The sequence below is a fragment of the Sinocyclocheilus grahami genome, unplaced genomic scaffold (genome assembly GCF_001515645.1).
Source record: "Sinocyclocheilus grahami isolate Dianchi unplaced genomic scaffold, SAMN03320097.WGS_v1.1 scaffold162.1, whole genome shotgun sequence".
NCBI classification, from domain to species: domain Eukaryota; kingdom Metazoa; phylum Chordata; class Actinopteri; order Cypriniformes; family Cyprinidae; genus Sinocyclocheilus; species Sinocyclocheilus grahami.
The window spans coordinates 1148731-1170732 of record NW_015505341.1 but is presented as its reverse complement, the minus strand read 5'-3'; the positions used below and the strand labels follow the sequence as shown (position 1 = coordinate 1170732).

The window sequence follows — 22002 nt, the reverse complement described above, 5'->3', positions numbered from 1 at the left end:
TTACATATTGCCATGAGTGTGTGTTGGTTATTTTATATTAAATGAACCTAATCATTTGCAACTAAGGAAAATTGTTGTCTAAAGTACAGCTTAGCTCAGTGTAACCTTTCTGTATTCTTTTTTTAGTTCATAAACAGGCCTTAAACATATTCTCCTCCCTGCATTAAGTGCCATAGCTGCACAGCAGCCCCTTGACCTTCTCCTCCTCTTAATTAAATGGCAGAGATCCTCAAAGTAGTGTTCAGCTCACATCAGCTCTCTCTGGCCCTGCGCTGGGCCGTTTCCCCTGCGTGGAATCGATGGCCGTGTGAGAGGTTCTTATAATCTATAACTCACATCACTTTTGCAATGGCAGCACTTTGGCTAAACTCAATTAACAGTCAGAAGAGGGCCTGTGGTTTTGGCTGATTGGATGTGGGTGGTTGCGTTGGAGTGTGTGTGTATGTATAGGAGGACTGTGTTCACACATACGGGTGTAGATGTGTGTATGTGTGTGTGGAAGGAGATTGGTGTTCGAGATTACACTTTTTTCAAGCAAAACGGTTATGGAGTTTGAAGGAGTTTTCAACTTTTACAGACCCAGTGACTCAGTATTACCTTGATTTGTCATTATTCTTCCTTTTAAATTTACAAAACTATTCAAAAGTTTAGGTTGGTAAGATTTTTTTAATGTTATTGAAAGAAGCCTGTTATGCTAATCAAGGCTGCATTCATTGGATCAAAACTGAAAAACAGTAATATTGTAATATATTATTACTCTTTCAAATAACTCTTTTCTATTTAAATATTTTTGAAATTGTAATTTATTCTTGTGATGGCAGCAGTCATTACTTCAGTCTTCAGTTTCAAATGATCATCATTCTAATAAGCTGATTTGGTGCGCAAGAAAGCGCACCATCTTATTATTATCAATATTAAAAACGATTGTGCTGCTTAAAATGCTTTTTTTCAGGATCATTTGATGAATTTGAAAAGATACGCATTTATTTGAAATAGAAATCCTTTTACTTAATGATATTAATTTGATGTGCCCTAAAAGTATTAATTTTAAGCTCAATAAAAAATATCAAGCAATTTAAGGTAGTTTCCCATTGATTTGCTTTTTTATTTTGACTGTAATTTCTATTATGCACACAACCCATGCTTTCTCACTTGCTATCACTGAAGGCAAGCTCTGCCACTGCGGCCCAAGGGAACCAGCTTGTTCCAGTGAGGGCTTTGGTTATGCTTGCATCATTATGCCAGATCTGACTCTGTTCTCGTGTACAATCACAGATTGAGACATATTCTTCCCTGCTCATCTCGCTCCTGTACTCCCAGAAGGAAGTAGTGCGTGTTTGGAGTGCTGTCAGTATGACCAGCTCAGGAATAAATGATTGCCCTTCGATTAGAATTGACATGTCCGGGTATTCATGTCCTTTGGAGGAAGTGATCATATGTCTGAGCGTTAGTAATGACAGGTGGAGACACTTGCTCGTGCACAGGGTGCTGATGGATGATGAAACTCTTGAGTCAGCTGGAAAAGTAGCTTTTCATTTTTCACTTCAGCCTGTCGTTTTGCAAAGTGAAAGCCAGATCTTAACAAATTGCAAAAGAGCTGGATGTTATTAGCTGTCTGCAGTGTAGATTTTTTCTTGCCCAGACTTTTTATGTTACCCGTCGCTGACTGTGTTTTATGAGTGCTGAACATGATGGAGTAATGGAGCCTATTTATCAATGCAGATATTAATATTGCTCCAGTCCTTCACATGACAGAACTGCGTGTCTTAGATTAAATATGTCCTGTCACAAAACAGCATAATCTCCACCCTCACTCTTAGGGCATTTCAAACAGTCTCTATCCATAGAGACTTGCTGTTTTCTGAAGTCATCTACACTGTACTGTCATAGGCCACATATTGAAGTCAACATAAAAAAAAAATCCATTTACTCATTCAAATACAAGTGAACAGTATTGTGCATGTATTCATAATGCAATGCATAGAGCAATCATAATGTTAATACATTGTTTTACCTCTGAAACAGCCTTTCATTTTAGTTAATATAACCAAGACATTGGTTAATAAAAATCAATAGGCAAATGGCAATATACAGTAGGTGTCGGTTTATTCAACACAGCTTTTCTGAAGTCTTGCCAACAGTTACTCCTGCAATAAATGTAATGCTAATTAATATAATAGGTTACAGCAATAATAGAAAATAATGGTCTGAATAATTTGGATTATGTGGAGATGCTCTTGAGGGTGAACTTTAAATGAATACTTCAACCAAAAATAACAATTTTGTCATTATTAATCATTTAAACTGTTTTGGCAAAACAATGTTGAGTTATTAACTGAAATATAACTGAATAACTGAAACTAAAACTACCCCCCACCAAAAAAATAACATAAAAAAACTGACAAATCACAACTAAACTACTAAAACTTTAACTATGATTTAAATGAAAACATAAAAATATAAACTAGTTCAAAATATTACTTAAAAAACTGTAATAGTCTCTCAATTACACAAAAATAACACTGAACCCAACTGATTTTCATTGTATAGACAAAAAAAATAATAATTTCAGAATATCTTCTCTCTCTCTCTCTCTCTCTGTGTGTGTGTGGTTTATGAGGACACAAATGCGTATAATGACATGGGTACTACAACATAAACATTGTTTATGAGGACACTTCCTGTGTCCCCGTAAAACAAAAGACTTAAAAAAAACATACAAAACGGTGTTTTATGAAATGCAAAAATTGCCAGTAGTTTTCTGTAAGGGGTAGGTTTAGGTGTGGGGTAGGTGTAGAGCGATAGAAAATACAGTTTGTACAGTAAAATAACCATTATGCCTATGGAGAGTCCCCGTAAACCACAGATGCAAGTGTGTGTGTGTGTGTGTGTGTGTGTGTGTGTCACAGAATAAGTCATACAAGTTTGGAATGACATGAAGGCGAGCAAATGATGACAGAGTTTTCATTTTTGGGTCTTTAAACCTTCAGTTTCAATGTCAGAAAGCCTTCTCAAAAGCTTCCTTTTCATGATCCAATCAATTCCCAATTAATAATTCCTGAAATGAAGGTTTGTCCTCTATTTCATTTGTTTGTACAGGGACAACGCACAACAAAAGTGTTGTGCCAGAGTTAGCTATAAAGCTAATTTGCATCTGCAGTCCCTGGGCAGGATGTTAAAAAATTACAATATTCAGTCACAAATAATACAATACATACAACACATACAATATCACATCATACTCCATTAAATTAAAAAGTCAAGTCAATGATCACATATTTGATTTTCCTTAAGCCATACTTTAAGCGTAGTTTTAAAAATACTAAATGATGTACACTCTCTTATATAAACAGGTATTAAATTCCATCTTTATGCTCTAACTGAAAAAGCTGATTGTCCAAAAACAGTTTTCTTAAATTTAGTTGAACAGTCACCTCTAACTGATGACCTAGTCTGCCTGATATTGTCCTTACAGAAAGTCACACATTGTTTAAGAGGTGGTGGTGCAAGATCATGAAATAGTTTGTACATCAAACACAGATCAGCAAAAAAAAATTATGATAATTGTCAAACGTCAATAATTTATAAGTTTTAATAATATTTATTTTCTTTTTGAATATTCTTCTTCACTCTGAAATGTTTCATTATGGAAGAAAATGGGTTTCGGATGTAATTTCATGTCGACTTTACAGGCACTGGCCTGCCATTTTTGGGCTTGTGTCAGGGATGAATACATCAAAATAAGTTTCAGCACGGGTGGGTCGGAGGAAACGGTGGTCCAGGTAATGATGCTGATGGCTCATAGATTGTGCACGGCATGAAGGGATGGGGAGGACGCTTTACGACTGGCTATGTCAGTCTCTTCCGCCTGAATTACCCTCTCATCTCTTCTCTCCTCTGCTCGGCATGCCGTGAAATGGCTTTCTGTAGGCCATTAGCTCTGAAAGAGCAGGGACGAGTGGGATGGAGGATATAGCATCGGCCTGCTCTCCCACCATGCCGTCCCAATGGCCTTCATTACAAAGCTTAACTCGTGACACACATCACCCAGCGTGTCTGTCAGTCAGACGCCACTGTGTTTATTGCTGGCCATCGTCACCCCAGGTGGAGTACACCAAGGGGCCGATTCTTGAACAGTTTGCAGGGCCCTATTTTTTTTTACTGTCATGACACACTTTCCGCCCATGTTGATGTCTTAAGGTGAGATTTAAAAAAAATAATAAAAAATAGAGGATTTTGACAAGGATTACAAAGCTACAAGTGATTAGAGGCTTGGAAATGACTTTTGGACTTTGTTTTGTTCTGCTGGATGATGCTTGTACAGTGAATGACTCAAACGTAATCATGCAGGATCATGTGTGATCTTCCGATGTTTGTTTAAATAGACATGGTTTGCAAGCTAAGTTTGCATATTTATTTATTACTGCCTTTCTTTTTTTGCTACGTTTAGAACATGGAAAAATGTGATCCTGAATGGCAGAGAAATTTCATGAACAAAAGAACAATTAAAGTTGTGTGTGTGTGTGTGTGTGTGTGTGTTTGTATATGTATGTATATCATCACCTTGGAATTATAAGGTTCTATCTGCATTCTGAGCAGTTATAGAGATATTGAGCTTCAAATTTTTTGCATTCCATATAATGATATGGGGAACAAGTCTCTTTCATACATCAGTCCCAAAATGTACACAACTTAAAAAAAAAAACCTTACATAATGTAAGTTGTCACAGAATATGAATATGTGAACAACTAAATTTTGACCTATGTATGTATGTATATATATATTATATGGTAATTTAAATTCTCACTATTAACTAGTTGCTTATTAGCATATTAACTAATAAGGCTGTTTATTAGTACTTATAAAGTACTTATTAGTACCCTAACCCTAACCCTATTATTAACATATTGGCTGTTTATTAGTACTTATAAAGCACATATCCTGCATGACCATACTCTACATCCCTAATCCTACCCAATACCTAAACTTAACAACTACCTTACTAACTATTAATAAGCAGCAAATAAGGATGCTATAGCTTTGTATGTGTCTTTATATATATATATACAGTATGTATATTGTGGTAGTTCAAAGTCACCGTTCTATATTAATGTGCCACTTTCATTGACACACACACACACACACCACTTGCACACAAATCAGAGATCGTGCTGCGCACACACAGAAACATTCAGGAGCACAGAAACATGTTGTCAACGCTGCCCTCCGACTTTTATTAATAAAACAGTTGAGTTGCTTGTTATATTTAAAAATAAATAGCAATTAAATTTAAGTTTGGGCTCTGTTGTTAACTGTAATGTAAAAGGGCTCACTGTTGTTTAGAGCATATGCTGAGATTTTTATGAAAATCTTAACTGTAATGTAAAAGGGCTCACTGTTGTTTAGAGCATATGCTGAGATTTTTATGAAAATTTTAATTACAACTGAATTTATTTAAAGAAAGAAAGAGCAATTTGTTCAGTAAACCACTGTTTAATAAAAAATAAAAAGTTATGTTTAGTTTTTTCCCCTGCTGTACCGAACCGTGACATCAAAACCGAAGTACGTACCGAACCGTCGTGTTTGTGTACCGTTACACCTTTATGTACTAAGCATCTAAGGAGGTTGGTCAAACAGCATATTGTTCAACATCATTTAGAGAGAGTGAAAAGGACAGATTAATCTGTCTCGCTAAAGGTTTCTTCATGAATAAACTCATTTATGGGTTATTAACATTTAACAAGTGCCATTTTCAGCCCTGCGAGTCTGGCCAGCTTGAGCAAACTCTTGATAATGTCGTGGGTGAGAGTTTGCATGGTCAGATCAAGAGATTTCTTTAATGGCGCCTGCAGGTGAGGCGACTCTAATGAGGCCGGGTGCTGCCTGATAAAGGGTGTGAGTCAGCACACCCCACCCTGCCCTTTCAGCGCACCATCCTCCACCTCTCCCCTCTTCGCATTCATTTGTTTACCTAGCCCGCAGTGAACTGTAAAATCAGACTGATTTCATCTCTACATTTTACATATGCATGAGCCTTGTGCAGCTCAGAGCGGAGGGATGAATACACACTCTCCAGAGAGACCTGTGGTGCCCCCTGAACAAACAAACACACACCCCCCACACAAACACTGACCTCTGTGCCTACACACACACACAATCACAATTAACTTAGTCATACACACCTACTTGTACATTCAGATGTCAGAAAGAGGTTTTCACAGATACATGAAAATGTATTTAACATGTTTGTTGTTGTGGTGGTTTTTGTATTGGATTTTTTGTTGTGGTGTTGTATACCAACAGTGTTTAGTTCAGTAAAAATCTAAAATGGCAGACAAAGTCAAGAAGAATGTAGATAATTAATATACTTTTATTCAAAGCACCAGTAAATCTAAAATGGACTATTTCTCCTAATATTTGTGTATACTGTGCAATTGCAGTAGGTTAGCAACATGCTAACTTTAAGCTTTGCCAAAGTCAACTGTGTTAGTTGTGTCTTCTGTGTGTACTGCCTAATGTGAAATGTGAGAGTTGGCTTTGTACCCCTTTCCAAATCTGTCACTTTTGAGGTTTCATGATAGTTAGGATGCTGCCTTAAAAGGTAGCTGCCTATGTAGGTGCTGAGGCAGCTCACTTGGTCATTTACACACAGCAGAACATGACGTGTACCACATACAAAATTCTGCATGGATACTTTTAGGCTGTTCTGAGTAGAATCAAAACATTACACATTTCCACACCACTACGGCGTACATCCGATGTAATTTCACCCTAGATTTTCGTAATGAACTTATTACAAGGAGCATCCTGGGGTTATCTGGTTTACTCAAGGGTGCTATCAATGTAGTTTTCACTATAAATTCAGCTGTTAAACAGAATTATTTAAGAATAAGTTGAAAAAATGTGCACTGATGGCTTTAACAAAAGCATGTATCATCGATTAACAACCTGGTACCTCACAGCAGGTCTGTCTTTAAAGTTTTAAAAGTTATCGTTAAAAGTCAGTACCCCTACATGGAGAAAATGAATGATATTTTTACATCCGGAACCTGACTGTTGCTCTCTGTTCTGTAGCAAATGTTTTACCAGTGTGCGCTACTTTTCTTTTGAGGGCATTTCAAAGCATCCTGTGAGACTGTCCACAAACTCATAGTACCTTCAGCCAATCAGTGTTGTACTGCTTGATTAATCGCAAGACATTTGCCCAGATGATTGGCTCAAATACCTCTGTGGAAAGATGGCAGATTTCAAATCACATGCCTCTAGACAAGCAAGTGTCATTGAGATGAATGGGAATGCTAATGGTGATCTCACTCCAGGTATTGTAGACCTCTTCGGGCACAGTGGTGATGACTCACTTCTTGCTTCAATCGAATCGGCAACCTTCCGGTTACCAGCATTAACTGCTGTGCCACACCACTTCTATATCTGATCAGCCCTTAAATGAGGGAAGTAATCATTGATCTCTTTGTCTCCTTTCTAGCCACAGGCTAGGTCTCTGGAAAGGTGGTTTTATGCTCGTATGCACTGTTATCAGTTTCATGGATACGGGGTGTTCGTTTCATGGTCCTCAGTTTGTCTATTTCCTCCTGATTGGCGTGTTTTCGGTCAGCATGGATTGGCAGCTTCTGACAGAGTTGAAAGCACAGATGGTGAGAGGGCAGAGTGTGGACACAGTTAGCAACATGGTGTGAATGCGAGGGCACAGCCAAATAATGAAGCAAATCATTGCTGTCATTACAGCGGGACAGATCCAGACAGATATCGTTATCTGTTGGGGAAGGATCCTTTACATTTTTCTATACCAAATATTGAGTTTTGAACACTGAGGTCTTGCTGTCAGATAGTGATATCTGCTCCATTTGAAGATAAGTTCTGCTCTTTAACCCTCCAGGCATATGATGGTTATCTTCACCGTTCTGAATTTCACCATCATCAACATTCAAAGACGCCCACTTCTGTTACTCATGGAGTTCATTGCATCTTGTGAAGGGGAGGCAAAGATAGAGCGAGGAAGATGTGTCTGATTGAAACTGAGGACATTTGCTCTTTTGTTCAGAAGCACTTCCTCTCTGACCCCTCGCTCAACTAGCCTTTTTTTTCCCAGGTAATGTGTGCCCGTCCTTTCATCATATATATTGAAGCCCCGAAGACATTTCAGGTTTTTTGTGAGACTGAGAGGAAAAATGTGGCTAATATGTAGGCAGGAGGGCAGCCGTTATGAGGACGTTGGAGATAGAGGTGGTAGCACGGCGAGCCGTGTATTTAAAATCAGCTCATTGAGACAGATGACACAATTTCACACATATTGCCCTCGGAAAAGCAGCCAGTTTTCCATAATGGCCCGAACCTTCATCTGTCAGGCCCTGCTAAATCTACTGGAATCATTTCCTCATGGATTGTATGTCAGTATTTATAATCGATTAAGTTGCCTATATGTGTCAGGGTACAATTCGCACCGTCCCAGTCCTCTGTCATCTTTTTGCCTTTTCGGGTGAAGAGGAACAAGAAGACTGTAAGACAAATGGGGGAAGTCTCACCAAAATGTCTCTGCTTTTGAATGTTTTATATGAGCTCTAAAAGGCGTGACTGCACACGGTGTGACCAAAATCCTATTTAAAGAGGAAGGAAACATGAGATGCTCTCAAATCTGCATGCTGAATGAGGGGAGGTTTAGCCTGTCTTTTAAGAGATTGCTCATCTTGCTAATGTAATGCACACAGTTAATCTGGCTCTTCTTTGGGCTTGAGTCAGGCTTAGTCCAGGAGGGTTGGAGGACTGCTAGACTCCATCCTGTTTTAGGAAATGTAATCTGGGATCTGGCTTTTTACCCCCTCCCCAAGACTCCCAGTACTAAATCCCCCAATAAGCAGCCTTTGTGAGCAACTCACACTACCTGTCATGGCTTGATTACACGGCACAGCAGGTATTTCAGGGGGAAGGTGACTCTGTGATGAATGTGGAGAGAGAGAGAGACAGGGCCAGTGCCGGTCTAAAATGTGGCATTGAATGAATCGCTCACGTTAATTCATGTTTCACAATGAACTCTACAGTAATGTGACAAGACCGATAGGGGTGTCTGCCTAGGTGGAGTAGGTGTCCTCGAGCCAAGTTGAGAAATTGTCTAGGGGTCATGGCAAAAAAATTATTTTAAATATGGGGGGCACAACTGAAATTAGAATATAGTGTTTCATTATATTCTATTACATCTATCTAATTATTTAGTTTAGTGACCCTTCAGACACCATAGTTACCTGTAACTGATAGATATCTGTGTGATGTTGAATGTCTGTAGCTACTATAATGTTTTTATAATTAATACTAAATATCATTGTTAAACAAATATTATTTAAAGTATTGAATAATTATAAAAAAATTATAAAATTAAAATAATGAAATTGTTATATTAAATATTTAAATCATCAATAGTTTATTCTACATTAATTTGGGTATTCTCTGTGTACAATGCATTGCCTTAATTACATATTAAGGAGCCCAACTGTCTTAACATTGATAATAATATGAAAATCAGCATATTATAATGATTTCTGATGTGACACTGAAGACTGGAGTAATAATGCTGAAAATTCAGCTTTGCATCACAGGAATAAATATAAAATATATATTATAGTATATTTAAATATAAAATATGTTATATACTGTAAATGGAATACAGTCTTTTTAAATTGTAATAATACTTCACAACATTGCAGTTTATACTGTATTTCTATTCAAATAAATGCAGATTTGGTGAGCAAAATGCCACATAAGGAAACATTTATAATGTTTTAAAATATAAATTGCATAAGTTAAAATATAAGTGACAATCAGCAGTAGAGCACTGTTCATTGTAGGATTTCTAAATGATGGTCAGTTATTTAAAATGGACTCTAGTGTTGTGATTCCTTGAGCATTATTTACAGCTACTTTTGTTTTTGATATTGATTGATTTTGTATGTAATAGCCTTAAATGCACACGTATGTACAACATGCTTTGTGTGTATGCTGCCCTGTTGACACTGCCACACACTCATGTGTATACCGCAATAGCTGTATTGCTGTCCAGTATTATATGATGTGTCATGTAAACCACCTCGGCTCTTTTTCACTCTGCTCTCTTCTTGCCCTTTACCAGATGCCAGTGAGAAACCCTGACCCCAGAATGACACCCCGCTATGAGGACGTCGAGCGACAGTATGCCTCCCTGCCCAGGTAAGAACGTCTACTCATTAATCCCGCATTCTTCGTGACAAAACAAGAAGAGATGGAGAGCTAGAAAAGGAGAAGATGGAAAGGAAGAGAGGGGGAGAGAAGGTCTCTCTCTGTCTCTCTCTCATGCAGAGCTGAATAATCCTCTTTAAAGTGTATAATTAAATCTGGAGTGTCTGCCTTCTGAGGCCCTCCTATCCTGGGAATTCACCTGATCCTCACGGGGGACATGGCCATGCGGTCGCAGCTCTGTAACCCGATCACAGAACGCATTTCTGAAGCCGCCTAAAGTTACGGATGTCTTTTTCTCCTGTGCTGATTCTATGGTTCTCAATCACGTCTTTCCGTGTTTGCTGAGCCTGACCGACCACGACGGCCAGCGCAAACAAACAGGCAAGCGCACAGGCGCGAATGTTGGCTCGTAAAGTCCACAGCCTGTTTGCTCTCTCCGGTCTGTGTAAACAGCGCTGGTGTTAGTGTGAGGGTCACGGTTTATGAGTTTGGCACATGTAAGTGTGGATCTGTCATCACATGATTGCAGACGACTATAAACGGATAACTGATAACAAATGAGACACATTAAGAAATCTAAAACTTGCAAGTGATGAACTTTTAAAAGTGTTGGCGAGGCATTTTTTTGTCATAGCACTCATTGAATTGAAATAAAGCACTAAAACACTTGTATTTATCACTTTCCCTGCAGCATCATTACAGGGTTGAACTAAGATTTCACTCCCCCAAAAAGGCTTATCGCAACAGATTTTAGCATCAACCACCCCGGGGTCTACTTTCAAAGCCATTTCCCTTCTAAATAGCGCTCCTCACCTCTGTTAGTCTCTAGATTAATTAGAGTACAACGTGTTTTTTGTGCTGATGCAAAAAGGGGACCAAACGTGGGCCAAAAACGCCCGTGGAAGACTCTCGCTTTCATTATTACACCATTCCGAACTGGAAGAGTTTCAAATCTGTGTCGGGCCCACGCTGAGGTCACTGGTTATGCAGTCGACTGAAGGTTGGCCTGGTCTTGAGTGCATGCAGCTCTTCCATGTGTGTCTAATTATAACCATTAGTGCATTGATACACCAACTTATTACCCAGTGTGCTCAACTCAGGGTTAGCCAATCAGAAAGGCCGTTTGCCACCTGCCTCCAGATTATTGGATTAACTGGTCAAGTCAAAGTTGTGATTCATTGTGTTAGGGCATTCATTAGACCGTTTTAGTGATAACTGGGTGATGAATGCACAGATGGTGGCCCATTTCGATGAACTCTGGTCAAGAGGCACATTTTTGGAACTGTTCTTTACTGCACAAATCAATCAAAATCACTCATTCTTCCTCATCCTATCCTTCACTTTAAGACTAACCAATTCCTTTCTTAAGAAACCAAGAAACACCCCATTAAATATCTCAAAAGACCCCCCTAGTCCCACACTCTTTGGCTTTTCTGCTAGTGGGCCTTCCCAGACTTCTTAAGACTGGTCACAATGGTCTCATTGTTTATTCCGCCTCATCAAGAACGTTCTGTGTTAGAAGACCTCTTAATGTGTCTTTGCAGTCTAAATGAGTGTAAAATCGTCTGTTGTCGAACCTTAGGAGAGCTTAAAAGACTCTGTTGAAGCAATTTGTACAAATGTCAGTAAATTGTTCTCGTATCTTTTAGATTAGCCAGCGAGCTGTCAGTTTCAACACCGCAAATGCCAGAAAAGAGCTTGTGATGTGGGAAGGAGGTTACATTTGATGAGAGCTCTGAAAATAATGCCATATTTTCATTGTTCTGCCTGTTCAATGTTGCCCTGGCAACCAACACCCACCCACTAGGCTGGACCTCCTCACCCTGTCCTCCCGATTTCTCACTTTTTTTCTTTCTTTTTCTTTCTTTCTCTGGTTTTCATTTTCCACTCCTTCTGAAATTCGTGAAATTTGCTCCCTCCTGTGAGGCGCGTCAGGTTTGTAAATTGTCACTGGTGTCAAAAAGACATGATGGCTGATTGCTGTTCTGAGTCTCCTGCAGGTGAGCTCATAGGTGTCCGACAAGCTGCGAACGGCGTGCTTCTGCCCAGACCATTTCCCGTCCAATAGCAGGACAAGCATGCAAGCGTGACTTCTATAGAGCAAACCTCATTTAGCACCGTTCAACCCCAGCATCCATTATCACACCAAGCAGGTAGCAGATGGAGAATATTAGGCTAATGATTAAATGAAGCAAGCTGATTTTTTTTTGATGGTTTCACTTGCTGCTGCAAATGTGGTCAATCATTACTCATTCAATGCTCAGAATTTGCTTCAAGGTTTTGGAATAGCTGGGCATTTGGCACCATTTCAAGGAGGTATTATTCGTACTTGGGCATTCTCAGCCTGAGATGCAGGATCCGCAAAAAAAAAATCCAGGGATCTATTTCAGACTTCACGAGAATGACACCACTTAACCGCCTGACTCATCTTTGAAGACATGTAGCACCCATCACATACCTTTCATACAGTTCTCACACATACACACGGACGCCTATTCATTTCACACTCTGAAGGCTGAGTGTTGTTAAAGAGCAAGTTCAGTTGCTCATTTTCACTTCCCTTTTGTCAAAACCATCTGCAATGCGAAGCTTCAGTTACTACCGTCAATTTAAGGATGAAATTCAATTAGATGTGGCAAAATAATCAGAGTTTCAAGTCTAATATCACTCCTAATTTCTATAATTGCATTTTAGGTCATACAATAACATTTCTGATGGATAGACACCTATCTTGTTAACTAAGTTTGTTATGAGAGCTGAGTGTTTTTTTCCGTTTCTCTGCTCCAAATATAAGGCTGGAATGCTAACCAAATAATCCTGACTGGATTTGTCGTCTCGGTGGGATCCTACCCGGTGTTATATGACGGCCAGGGGTCAGTAGGCCGTGTGTTTGTGTACATGTGTGTGTGTGTGTGAGGGTAAGGTGCGTGGTTCCCGAGGGCAGCTGAATAAACAGCCCGGCCTTCAGATGGTCCACGGTGTTACTTTTTCAACCAGGTGCACTATGGGATCTCTGATGTCCAAAACATAGCACTTATTTCAGGGCAGCTCCTGTCTAGGATAGCAAGGAGCCTGGTTTGAATGTTTGTGTGTCAAAAAATGATTGTCAGCTACAAACTCCTCAAGCGAAAAGCTTTACAGACAGCAGAACATGACTGTCCTCACTGACAACACCAAAAACGAGATAACAGACATTCACCAGACAACATTCACCAATCAGACACTGGAGTTGATGTTCCAGGATGAAGGTTTGAGGAGCGAACAGCTGGCACCTTCTGTTTTTTCCCTCTTCTCTCTTTGGTGATGGACGACTGAAGCGTTTATCTTTCATTAGTTCTCACTTTTCCTATATTGCTCTTTTGTTTTGGTTTCTCTGCCATTAAAGAGTCATTGAGTTGGTAATGAAATCTCATTTTAAGAGGGAAACTTTGTTACCTTGAGTTTCATAAGTGCTTAACCTGGTTAGGAAGCCCAAATGAAGACGGCAGTCTCTTACTCGCTTTGGAATATGGCTGATATGAAGAGCTTGAGAAAGTAAAGATGTCTCCGTGTATAACATGCTGGCTTATGGCTGTCATTAGGGTTTGAAAGTAATGATAAAACAGCCCAGAATATAATTTTGTCTGCATCTGCTCACTGCATGATGGAGAACTGGAGGCAGATTTTTAATATACCTTTCATTGTTCATTCGGTGAAAGAGGATAATTTCGTTTTTAGCTATTTGTGTTGCTGGAGTTTCTCAGGGGACTAATTTAGTCTGCGCTGTTTATCCATGTGGCTATCAAAAGGGAATCATTGCATAATCATTTATACCGTAATCATTCTGAATGACTTTGTAAAGCTCAAAATGTTTGTAGGTACTGTATGTGGTAGCTTGTCTAATGGCTTGTCTTTTTTGTGTGTAGAGCTTAGTCAGGGTGGATGGCATATTTTTAACATTTTGCATTTTGTTTTGTTTGTTTTTTTCCCCACTGGATTTGGAATAAATGGTTATTATTGAATGAATTATGTTTATTTTATCTGTCAGCTGATCAGTCTGCGCAACACAGTGCATCCCGTTGAAAAGCCTGTTCTTCTATCCCTCACAGCCTCATTTCATTCAAGTGATTAAATATGCCATCTACTCTGACTGAGGTCCATGGGTGCTCAAACAGCTGCTCCCAGCTGTTGAGCCCACAAAACCATTTAAATAACTGTACATCAGGAATGTATTGTAATTCCCAACCAAGCCCCAAAGGCAGTTGCACAGAGTATTTAAACCAGGAGGGAAATATGTCCCAGTGGGCCACATACCACTATAGCACATTTAGTTTGAAAAATCAGGATTTCACGGACTGAATACTAAATTCACTGCCATGAGATACTTAGACAAGAATGGGCCTAATGTTTCTAAAGTTCTTATCTTGATCACTGATCCTCAAACTGCATGCCTGTTCTAAATATCATTCTGCCACTTCCTGGTTTCCCAGCTTTCCCAACTCTTTTTTTTTTCTTTTTTTTTTCTTTTTTTTTTTTAAGGAGGGCATGAGGGGTCAAAAGTGATAAGAGGGGGTCAGTAGAATACAGTTGACACATACAGGAATGCAGTACACTTTGTTGTCCTAGTTTCAAACAAATAAAATGTTTTTTTATATATATATATATATTTTGGCCTGTACCACTGCACCATCTTGACTGTTAAAGTGGTCAAATAAAATCAAAGTGGTCCTAATATATATATATATTTTTTTTTTTTCTTCAATTATATATATATTAAAATATCTATATATCTTAACATAATATTAACACATTTTCCCAGAAATGTCACACATTTAAAACACAACTGTTTTATTATTTAATTTTATTTTATTTTGTTGTTTATCTAATGTTTATCTAAAATTAAATACTAGAAATTCTTTTAAAATTAAAAGAAAATAAAATAAATTCTACAGAACTAATTTTAATTTTACCAGAAATGTCCTATATTTTGAACACATCTTAGTTATTTTTTATCTTATTGTAGTTGTTTAATGTTCATTTCTATAAATAATAATAATAAATTAAAAACGCAAATCCTGATTTTTTTATTATTTATTAATGCTTAAAATGCTAAGGTTTTAAAAAATGGCAGAACCTATAGAAAAGGAATAAAAAATAAAGCAGCTCCTATAAAATTTAAGTTGTCCACCTGAGGTTAACAACCAATATTTTCTGAAGGCACCAACTTTCATTGACCAAGAAAAAAATGTTTGAGTCTTTTGGGCCTTATTTTGTACCCTGTTCATGGAAAGTACCAGTCCTGTTGCTTCCTCTGGTTTCCTGTTGACTGTTTTCACAGTGGAACATTCTTCACCCTCCTGTTTCCTACCATCCCTTTAGACGAAACTGTAGGACTCAACATCAAGAAAAGATGTCTTCAACCAGAACAGAAGTGTAAGCACTTTGTGTTTTGTATTAGCATGTTGGAGGACTATTGGCTTGAGAACAGGAAAGATTAATTGTTAATGTTCTGGGCTTGTGGTGAAGTCTTGAATAAGCTAGCAGATCCAGGTGCAGGCAGCCACCGCAAAGCTGATAAACTCCAACAGTAATGATGATTTTGGCCTTCACTTTGCAAACGCACACACTGTACAACACACTGCTTATCTGGGACTGTTGAGGCTGTGACGTCATAGCCAATGATTTATCGAATGACTGACTGAGATGGTCAGGAGGGAGTGTGTGCATCCAGATGCCCGGTTGTCCCGCTGGATGGGTGGTCACAGCTTTGGAGAGATTAAGAAGATACTGATGATTTTTGGAATGCTTGTTTTCTTGCCCTCCAGGTCTTCAGGAAACCCTCCCTTTAGAGGAACGAGACCACAGTGAAAGAGTGTGCTTTCCATCGAGGGCCTTCAGACTGATGTTTTCCACATTCAGCGGGAGTAACGCGATACGTGTGAAACACATACACAGACCGTCTTGCATTAAAGCAGCTGATACTGCCATCAGATGGGAAGCATGTTTGCAGACACATCGTACACGTAAATAAGTTAATGGAGATGGTCTGGAAAGTCAAACACAACGATCCAGGCTCCTTAAGACATGTGGCATGCCGAGGCTGTCATTGATACTTGCCTGAGCTATGACCGGAATGGGAATGAGGGGAAGGAAGACAGCTGATTCGGCAGTCTGGCGAAAGCAAATGATCGTACTTCACTCTGTCTGGTTTTGTCTTCGCTCTCGTTCTCATTAGCCTCTTTCTGGTAGTCTTTCAGCTGTGGTGTAATATAACTGCTGGCTAAAGCCTCTGGAACTCTGCATTTAGAGCACAGCAGCGCAGGATCCGGAAAAATGCAAATAGTGCTATGAAAGGTGATCCATGCCGAATTATATAATTATATAATATATATAATTGCGGTGTCTCACCTTACAGTGGATATTATACCCTAATCAGTCAGCGTGAGGAAACCAGAGATAGCCAACTGTCTACCGTCTCCAGGGACCCTGACCGCATGTCAGTCCCCGTCCCAGATTTGTATGTGCTTGAGACGTGTTAAAATGTTTATGTAGCAGGTCCTTGGTATGTCACGCTTGCCTCAGCACATGTAACACAGGATCATGATACCAGGACTCACGCTCGCCCTCCCTCCCTTCCTCTCACTCTCCACAAAATGCCACCGGTCTGATTAGGGGTTTACTGTATTCCGTTATCTGTTGGTCCTCAGGCTCCTGATCCCTACAGCATTTTAGTGTACAACCTACAGATCCAATTCCTTACGCTTCTCTAGTGAACTGACTCTTGGTCTACTGTATACAAAGGTAGCTAGTTTCTATGGTAGCATCTCAACCGAAAGAGAGACCCCCCCCCCCCCCCCCCCCCCCCCCCAAGTAAAAAAAATTTCCAATTTGAAGCACTCTTCATATGTAGCAACTTGGGGAACAATGACTCAACACAAATAGTGATCTTCATATGAGCACACAGAGTTGATTCCATTAGAGTGAGACATTATCATTCTGCTAAGCTAACAGCTCTTTAATCATCACAAGAACATTATTATATATTTACATAACAATAATAATTAATATGATTATTATATATTACTGTATATATAAATGTATGTATATACATTTATATATACAGTAATACATCAGCAAGGATGAATTGAGTTGATAAAAAAATGACAGTAAGATTTCTGTTTCAAATAAATGCTTTGTTTTTTATTCTTTTTTTTTTTCTTCATCAAAGAATCCTGGGGAAAACAATTTCACTGTTTCAATATTTTTATATTAAGCAATATTAAGCAACTGTTTTCAGTATTGATAATAATAATAAATATTTATTGAGCAGCAAATCAGCATTTTAGAATGATTTCTGAAGGATTTCTGATGTGACACTGAAGACTATAGTAAATGTAGGCTTAATATGTCTCAAATGTTGTCTATTTGAGCAGCTCTCTTTTGGTTTTGAAACAGATCAGTTTGATAAATCTGTTTTTTTTCTCCAGATAAAATTATACTTTGACCATCTCCTTTCAGACCATCTCTTTTCAAATCCTAACTTTCCTTTATCTTTCCTGTCTTGCAGAAGAGCACCAGTCGAACCTAATGAGTATCCCATGCAGCCGTGGGCTGGACACAGGGACCCAACACCCTACCCAAATCCACAGTCCGGCTACCACCCCAGATACCCTCCCAGAGACAACTATCCTCGCCTTGTGGACCCCCGGCAGAACGACTCAGGGTTCCATCACCCTCCTCCACAGCAGAGAGGCCCGCTTCGACAGGACGTGCCCCCTTCTCCCACCATACCCCTCCGAGGCCCTCGCTTTGACACCATGAACCGTGGCGGCTACCGCAACAACAGCCCAGAGCGTTACGCGTATGGAGAGGCGCGACACTCAGACCCAAGACAGAAGAGTCCAATGACGGCGGCAGTTTAACCTCAACATTTATTTTTCACCCGGTGTACGATGCTTCTAGAGCAAGCACCAGTGTGCCTACAGTTATGGACAGGTGTTTACATGTTTTTACTAACAATTTGCTCTATACTATCTGATCTTGATAGCCAAAGCTACATCTTAGAGTCCTGGCACAGCGTTTGCAGGGACAATGATCCATATGTAACTCAGTCCCACTCAGACGGTCCCTCCATATGTTTGTGTGTCTGTAAGATTAATGTTGGCCCTCAGATCCAGATATAAACACATTCCAGCACCACTTTTATTAGAACATTATTGTTCAATCTTTACAGTGATCATTTGAAACTCTGGTATGGGTGTACAAATGTGTGTCTGCTTTTGCTTATGTTAAATATTTTAGAGCACTCCATATACTCTTTGAATTTAACTTTTCTATAATGGAAGGATATTAAGCCACTATACGAGATTCAAATCAACATTGTGTCATCTTAAAATATTTCTTATTTGGTATATGTATATCATGTATAACAAAAAAGTACAACAATTTCGTACTGAAAATCGTAGTCTTGAATATTTTGTAAAAATACCACAGTACAACTGTCCTTTATGTGAAGTCATATAAACAAAGGAAGATGAAGAAAAAGAGGTTGTTTTCTGGTAGAGGAAAGGAGAGTCCAAAGAAGCTCTGACACAGAGGAAGGAAGGGTGAGAACCGCTCGTCTTCCTGGGCTTACAGGAAGTTCAGGTAACATGATAAATAAAAGTATTATTGATTGTAGTATGTGATAATCATGTGAAACACATATGTAGATTTTTACAAAACAGAAGTATCTGTGGACCTAGTATCACTGCATACATTAATACTATATACAAAATGTTGTCTTTTATATAACACATTTTCAATAAATATGCATTTGAAACAATTAGTCACTATTTAGTCATTTTTAAAACTTTGAAACATCCCTTTAGCTGCGCTAAATCACTGCACTAGATGAACAGTCCTCCGGTACAATTCTATTTAATCTCCCAGCCCCCTGATAAAAACTCTACCTGCGTGTGTGATAATAGATGGCTGCAAATTAACACTGCAGTAATTATCAATTAACATGAAGGGGTGGAATGCATCTGTGATTATGGTCCAATTTTTAAATTTGAGATGAAATTTGGGCTATTGGAGAATGAAGAGTTTCATGTGATAATTACAAAGGCCGCACACCGCATTATCTGTTCAGGATTAATTAGAGCACTGTTCAGAAGAGGAATGCTGGGAGAGAAAGAGATATTAGTGTATGTAAAGGCATTTGTCAAAAAGTGTGTCATTTCAGACCACTAACGGCGCCAAATGACTTTACTAAATTCTGACTGTTTTCAAGCTGTTTTCTACAAACACACCCCCTTTCTGCCATTGTTCACCAAACATATCACTTCACCTCAAATTCACACAATTGGCTGAGCAATAAATTGACCACTCAGGCCACTAAAACAACCAAAGTGCCACAGTATTTTCACTTTTCAGGGAAATTAACAAACAGCTGAGTTGTGTTGTATATAATCTCGTAGTAACATAATAATAAAATAATAGATTATATATGAGCTCACTCATTAAAATGGATAGGCAAAAGTATTTCAATTACAAATGGGACACCTTCACTTTAAAAATCTCACCGTTGGTTATGGGCACTTACACCTTCAGAGAGCCAAATGTATAAAGAAAACGAATTTTTTTGTGTGTCTCCCTTATAGGTTGTTGGTTTTAAAAAAGTCTAAAAAGATGTAGTAGAAATTTGTCATAAAATGAAATAAACATTGTCATTGTCTATTAATCCTCATGTCATTCAAACTCATAAGACTCCTGTGGAACACAATAAGAGTTGTCACAATGTCTACACTGCAGCTTTTGTAAGGCTGGAACCACTTGCCACCCGGCTACAGGCTTGGAAAGCTGTCCCGGATGTGTCAAGCTGGGTTCTAGACATCATAGAATGACACTACTCGCTTCAGCGGTATTATCCAAACTTCGGTACTGGACAACGAAGCTCACGTTCTCTTGTCCGAAGTATAGACACTGCTTGCAAAAGGCGAACAACGAGCCAGGCTTTTACAGCCGCTACTTCCTCATTCCCAAGAATGATGGCGGGCTCAGACCCATTATGAGAAGGGACTTATGAGAAGGCCATTCAAGATGTTAACTTTGAAGCAGATCCTCACGCAAATATGTCCCGAAGACTGGTTTCTGTCAGTGGATCTGATAGATGCTTACATTCACATCCAGATACTCCCCATCACAGACCGTTCTTGAGATTCGCATTCGAGGGAGTGGCCTGTCAATACACAGTCCTGCCATTTGGACTGTCTCTGGCCTCATGCACATTTACGATGTGCATAGACCCGGCTCTTTCCCCTTTGAGACAGATGGGAATCCGCATTCTGAACTACCTCGATTGGCTCCTGGTCAAACCTGGAGCAGCGCTTGCACATCAACTACATCGAAATGATGGAGGTTTTTCTGGCCCTAAAAACCTTCCTTCCAGCATTAAAGGGGCACCACGTCCTGGTCTGCTAGGACAACATGACGGTGGTAGCCTATATCAATCACCAAGCAGTCTCAGGTCACATATCCTCAAACAGTTTTTAGTCTGTCTTCGGGAGGGCAGAGGTGGACCTCTTCACCTCAGAAGACAACTCTCACTGCTCAATTTATTTCTTGAGACAGCGAGATGCTCTGGCCCATGAATGTCCCAGCACATGCCTGTATGCCTTCCCTCCTATTGCCCTGCTCCCTCAGCTCATCAGATGGGTCAGGGAAGTCAGATGCTCAGTCCTCCTGGTGGCCTCACTCTGGAGGAATGAGACGTGGTTGCCCGAGTTGATCCAGCTGCTATCGACAGCCCCTTGGCCAATATCATTAAGGAGGGACCTTCTCTCACAAGCGAAGGGCATGATTTGGCACACCCGGCCAGTGCTGTAGAGCCTTCATGGTTGGCCCCTCGACAGGAGCCTTTGCAGCTCCCCACGAGTGTGACGAATACCATTTTAGAGCCCTTTTTACAAAACGCCTTTATGCCCTTAAATGGTCAGTCTCATTTGAGATGCTCCAGTTGGCCAATCTGCGGCCCATGTCACTTAAGACTGCCCTCCTTTTGGTTTTAGTCTCGGTCAAGTGAGTAGGTGACTTGCAAGCACTGTCAGTCAGTGCTTCCTGCCTCAAGTTTGGGCCTAAGGACTGTAGAGTTGTCCTCAAACCAAGACATGGCTATGTGCCGAAACTGCTGTCCACTACATTCAGAGCTCAAGTTATCACCCTTCTGGCACTCCCCGTTGCAGACGGTGAACAGGGTCCCAACCCACTCTGCCCAGTTCGTGCCCTTACAGTGTATGTTGAGCGCTCTGGCCTGTTCAGACACTCAGAGCAGCTCTTTGTATGCTTCGGAGGCCGCTCTAAAGGGCCTCGCTGGATAGTGGATGTTATAGCCTTGGCTTATGCCTCAGCAGACTTGCAGTGCCCTATAGGTGTGAGGGCCCACTCTACCAGAGGAATGGCCTCCTCCTGGGCTTGGTCCAGTGGGATTTATATTGGTGAGATTTGTGCTGTCGTTGAGTGCCATTGGTTTGTGCAACTACACAAACGTGAACAAATCAGGCTTCAGTAACAGAGTAAATATGAGTTTCCCCATAGCATGTTAACGCAACGCTCGGTCCCTTATCTCAGGGAGTCTAGGTAACGCAAGTAACCGGAGCGTTTTAAATTGTCAGTGTTCTCCAAATAGATGTCGTAGTCTTGTCTCCTGGAGGAAATTACTGAAATTTGACTTAGACACTGACCATTTTTTATAACAAAATAATAACTTAAGAACAAAAAAAAAGTTTGTTTGAATTACGATGTTAATTAATGTGGAAATG

General features: G+C 39.7%; 1 protein-coding gene across 1 annotated transcript in view; it reads left to right on the top strand.

Moving 5' to 3' along the window:
• The window catches only part of pard3bb (par-3 family cell polarity regulator beta b), a gene marked incomplete at its 5' end in the record, with an annotated part of 318014 nt that extends 299082 nt beyond the window's left edge, over positions 1 to 18932 (top strand). The window contains 2 exons of the mRNA XM_016282603.1: positions 10137 to 10213; positions 17769 to 18932. Coding sequence (XP_016138089.1) covers positions 10137 to 10213; positions 17769 to 18123 — 432 coding nt within the window. The remainder of the gene's footprint in view (positions 1 to 10136; positions 10214 to 17768) is intronic.
• Positions 18933 to 22002: the final 3070 nt, after the last annotated feature.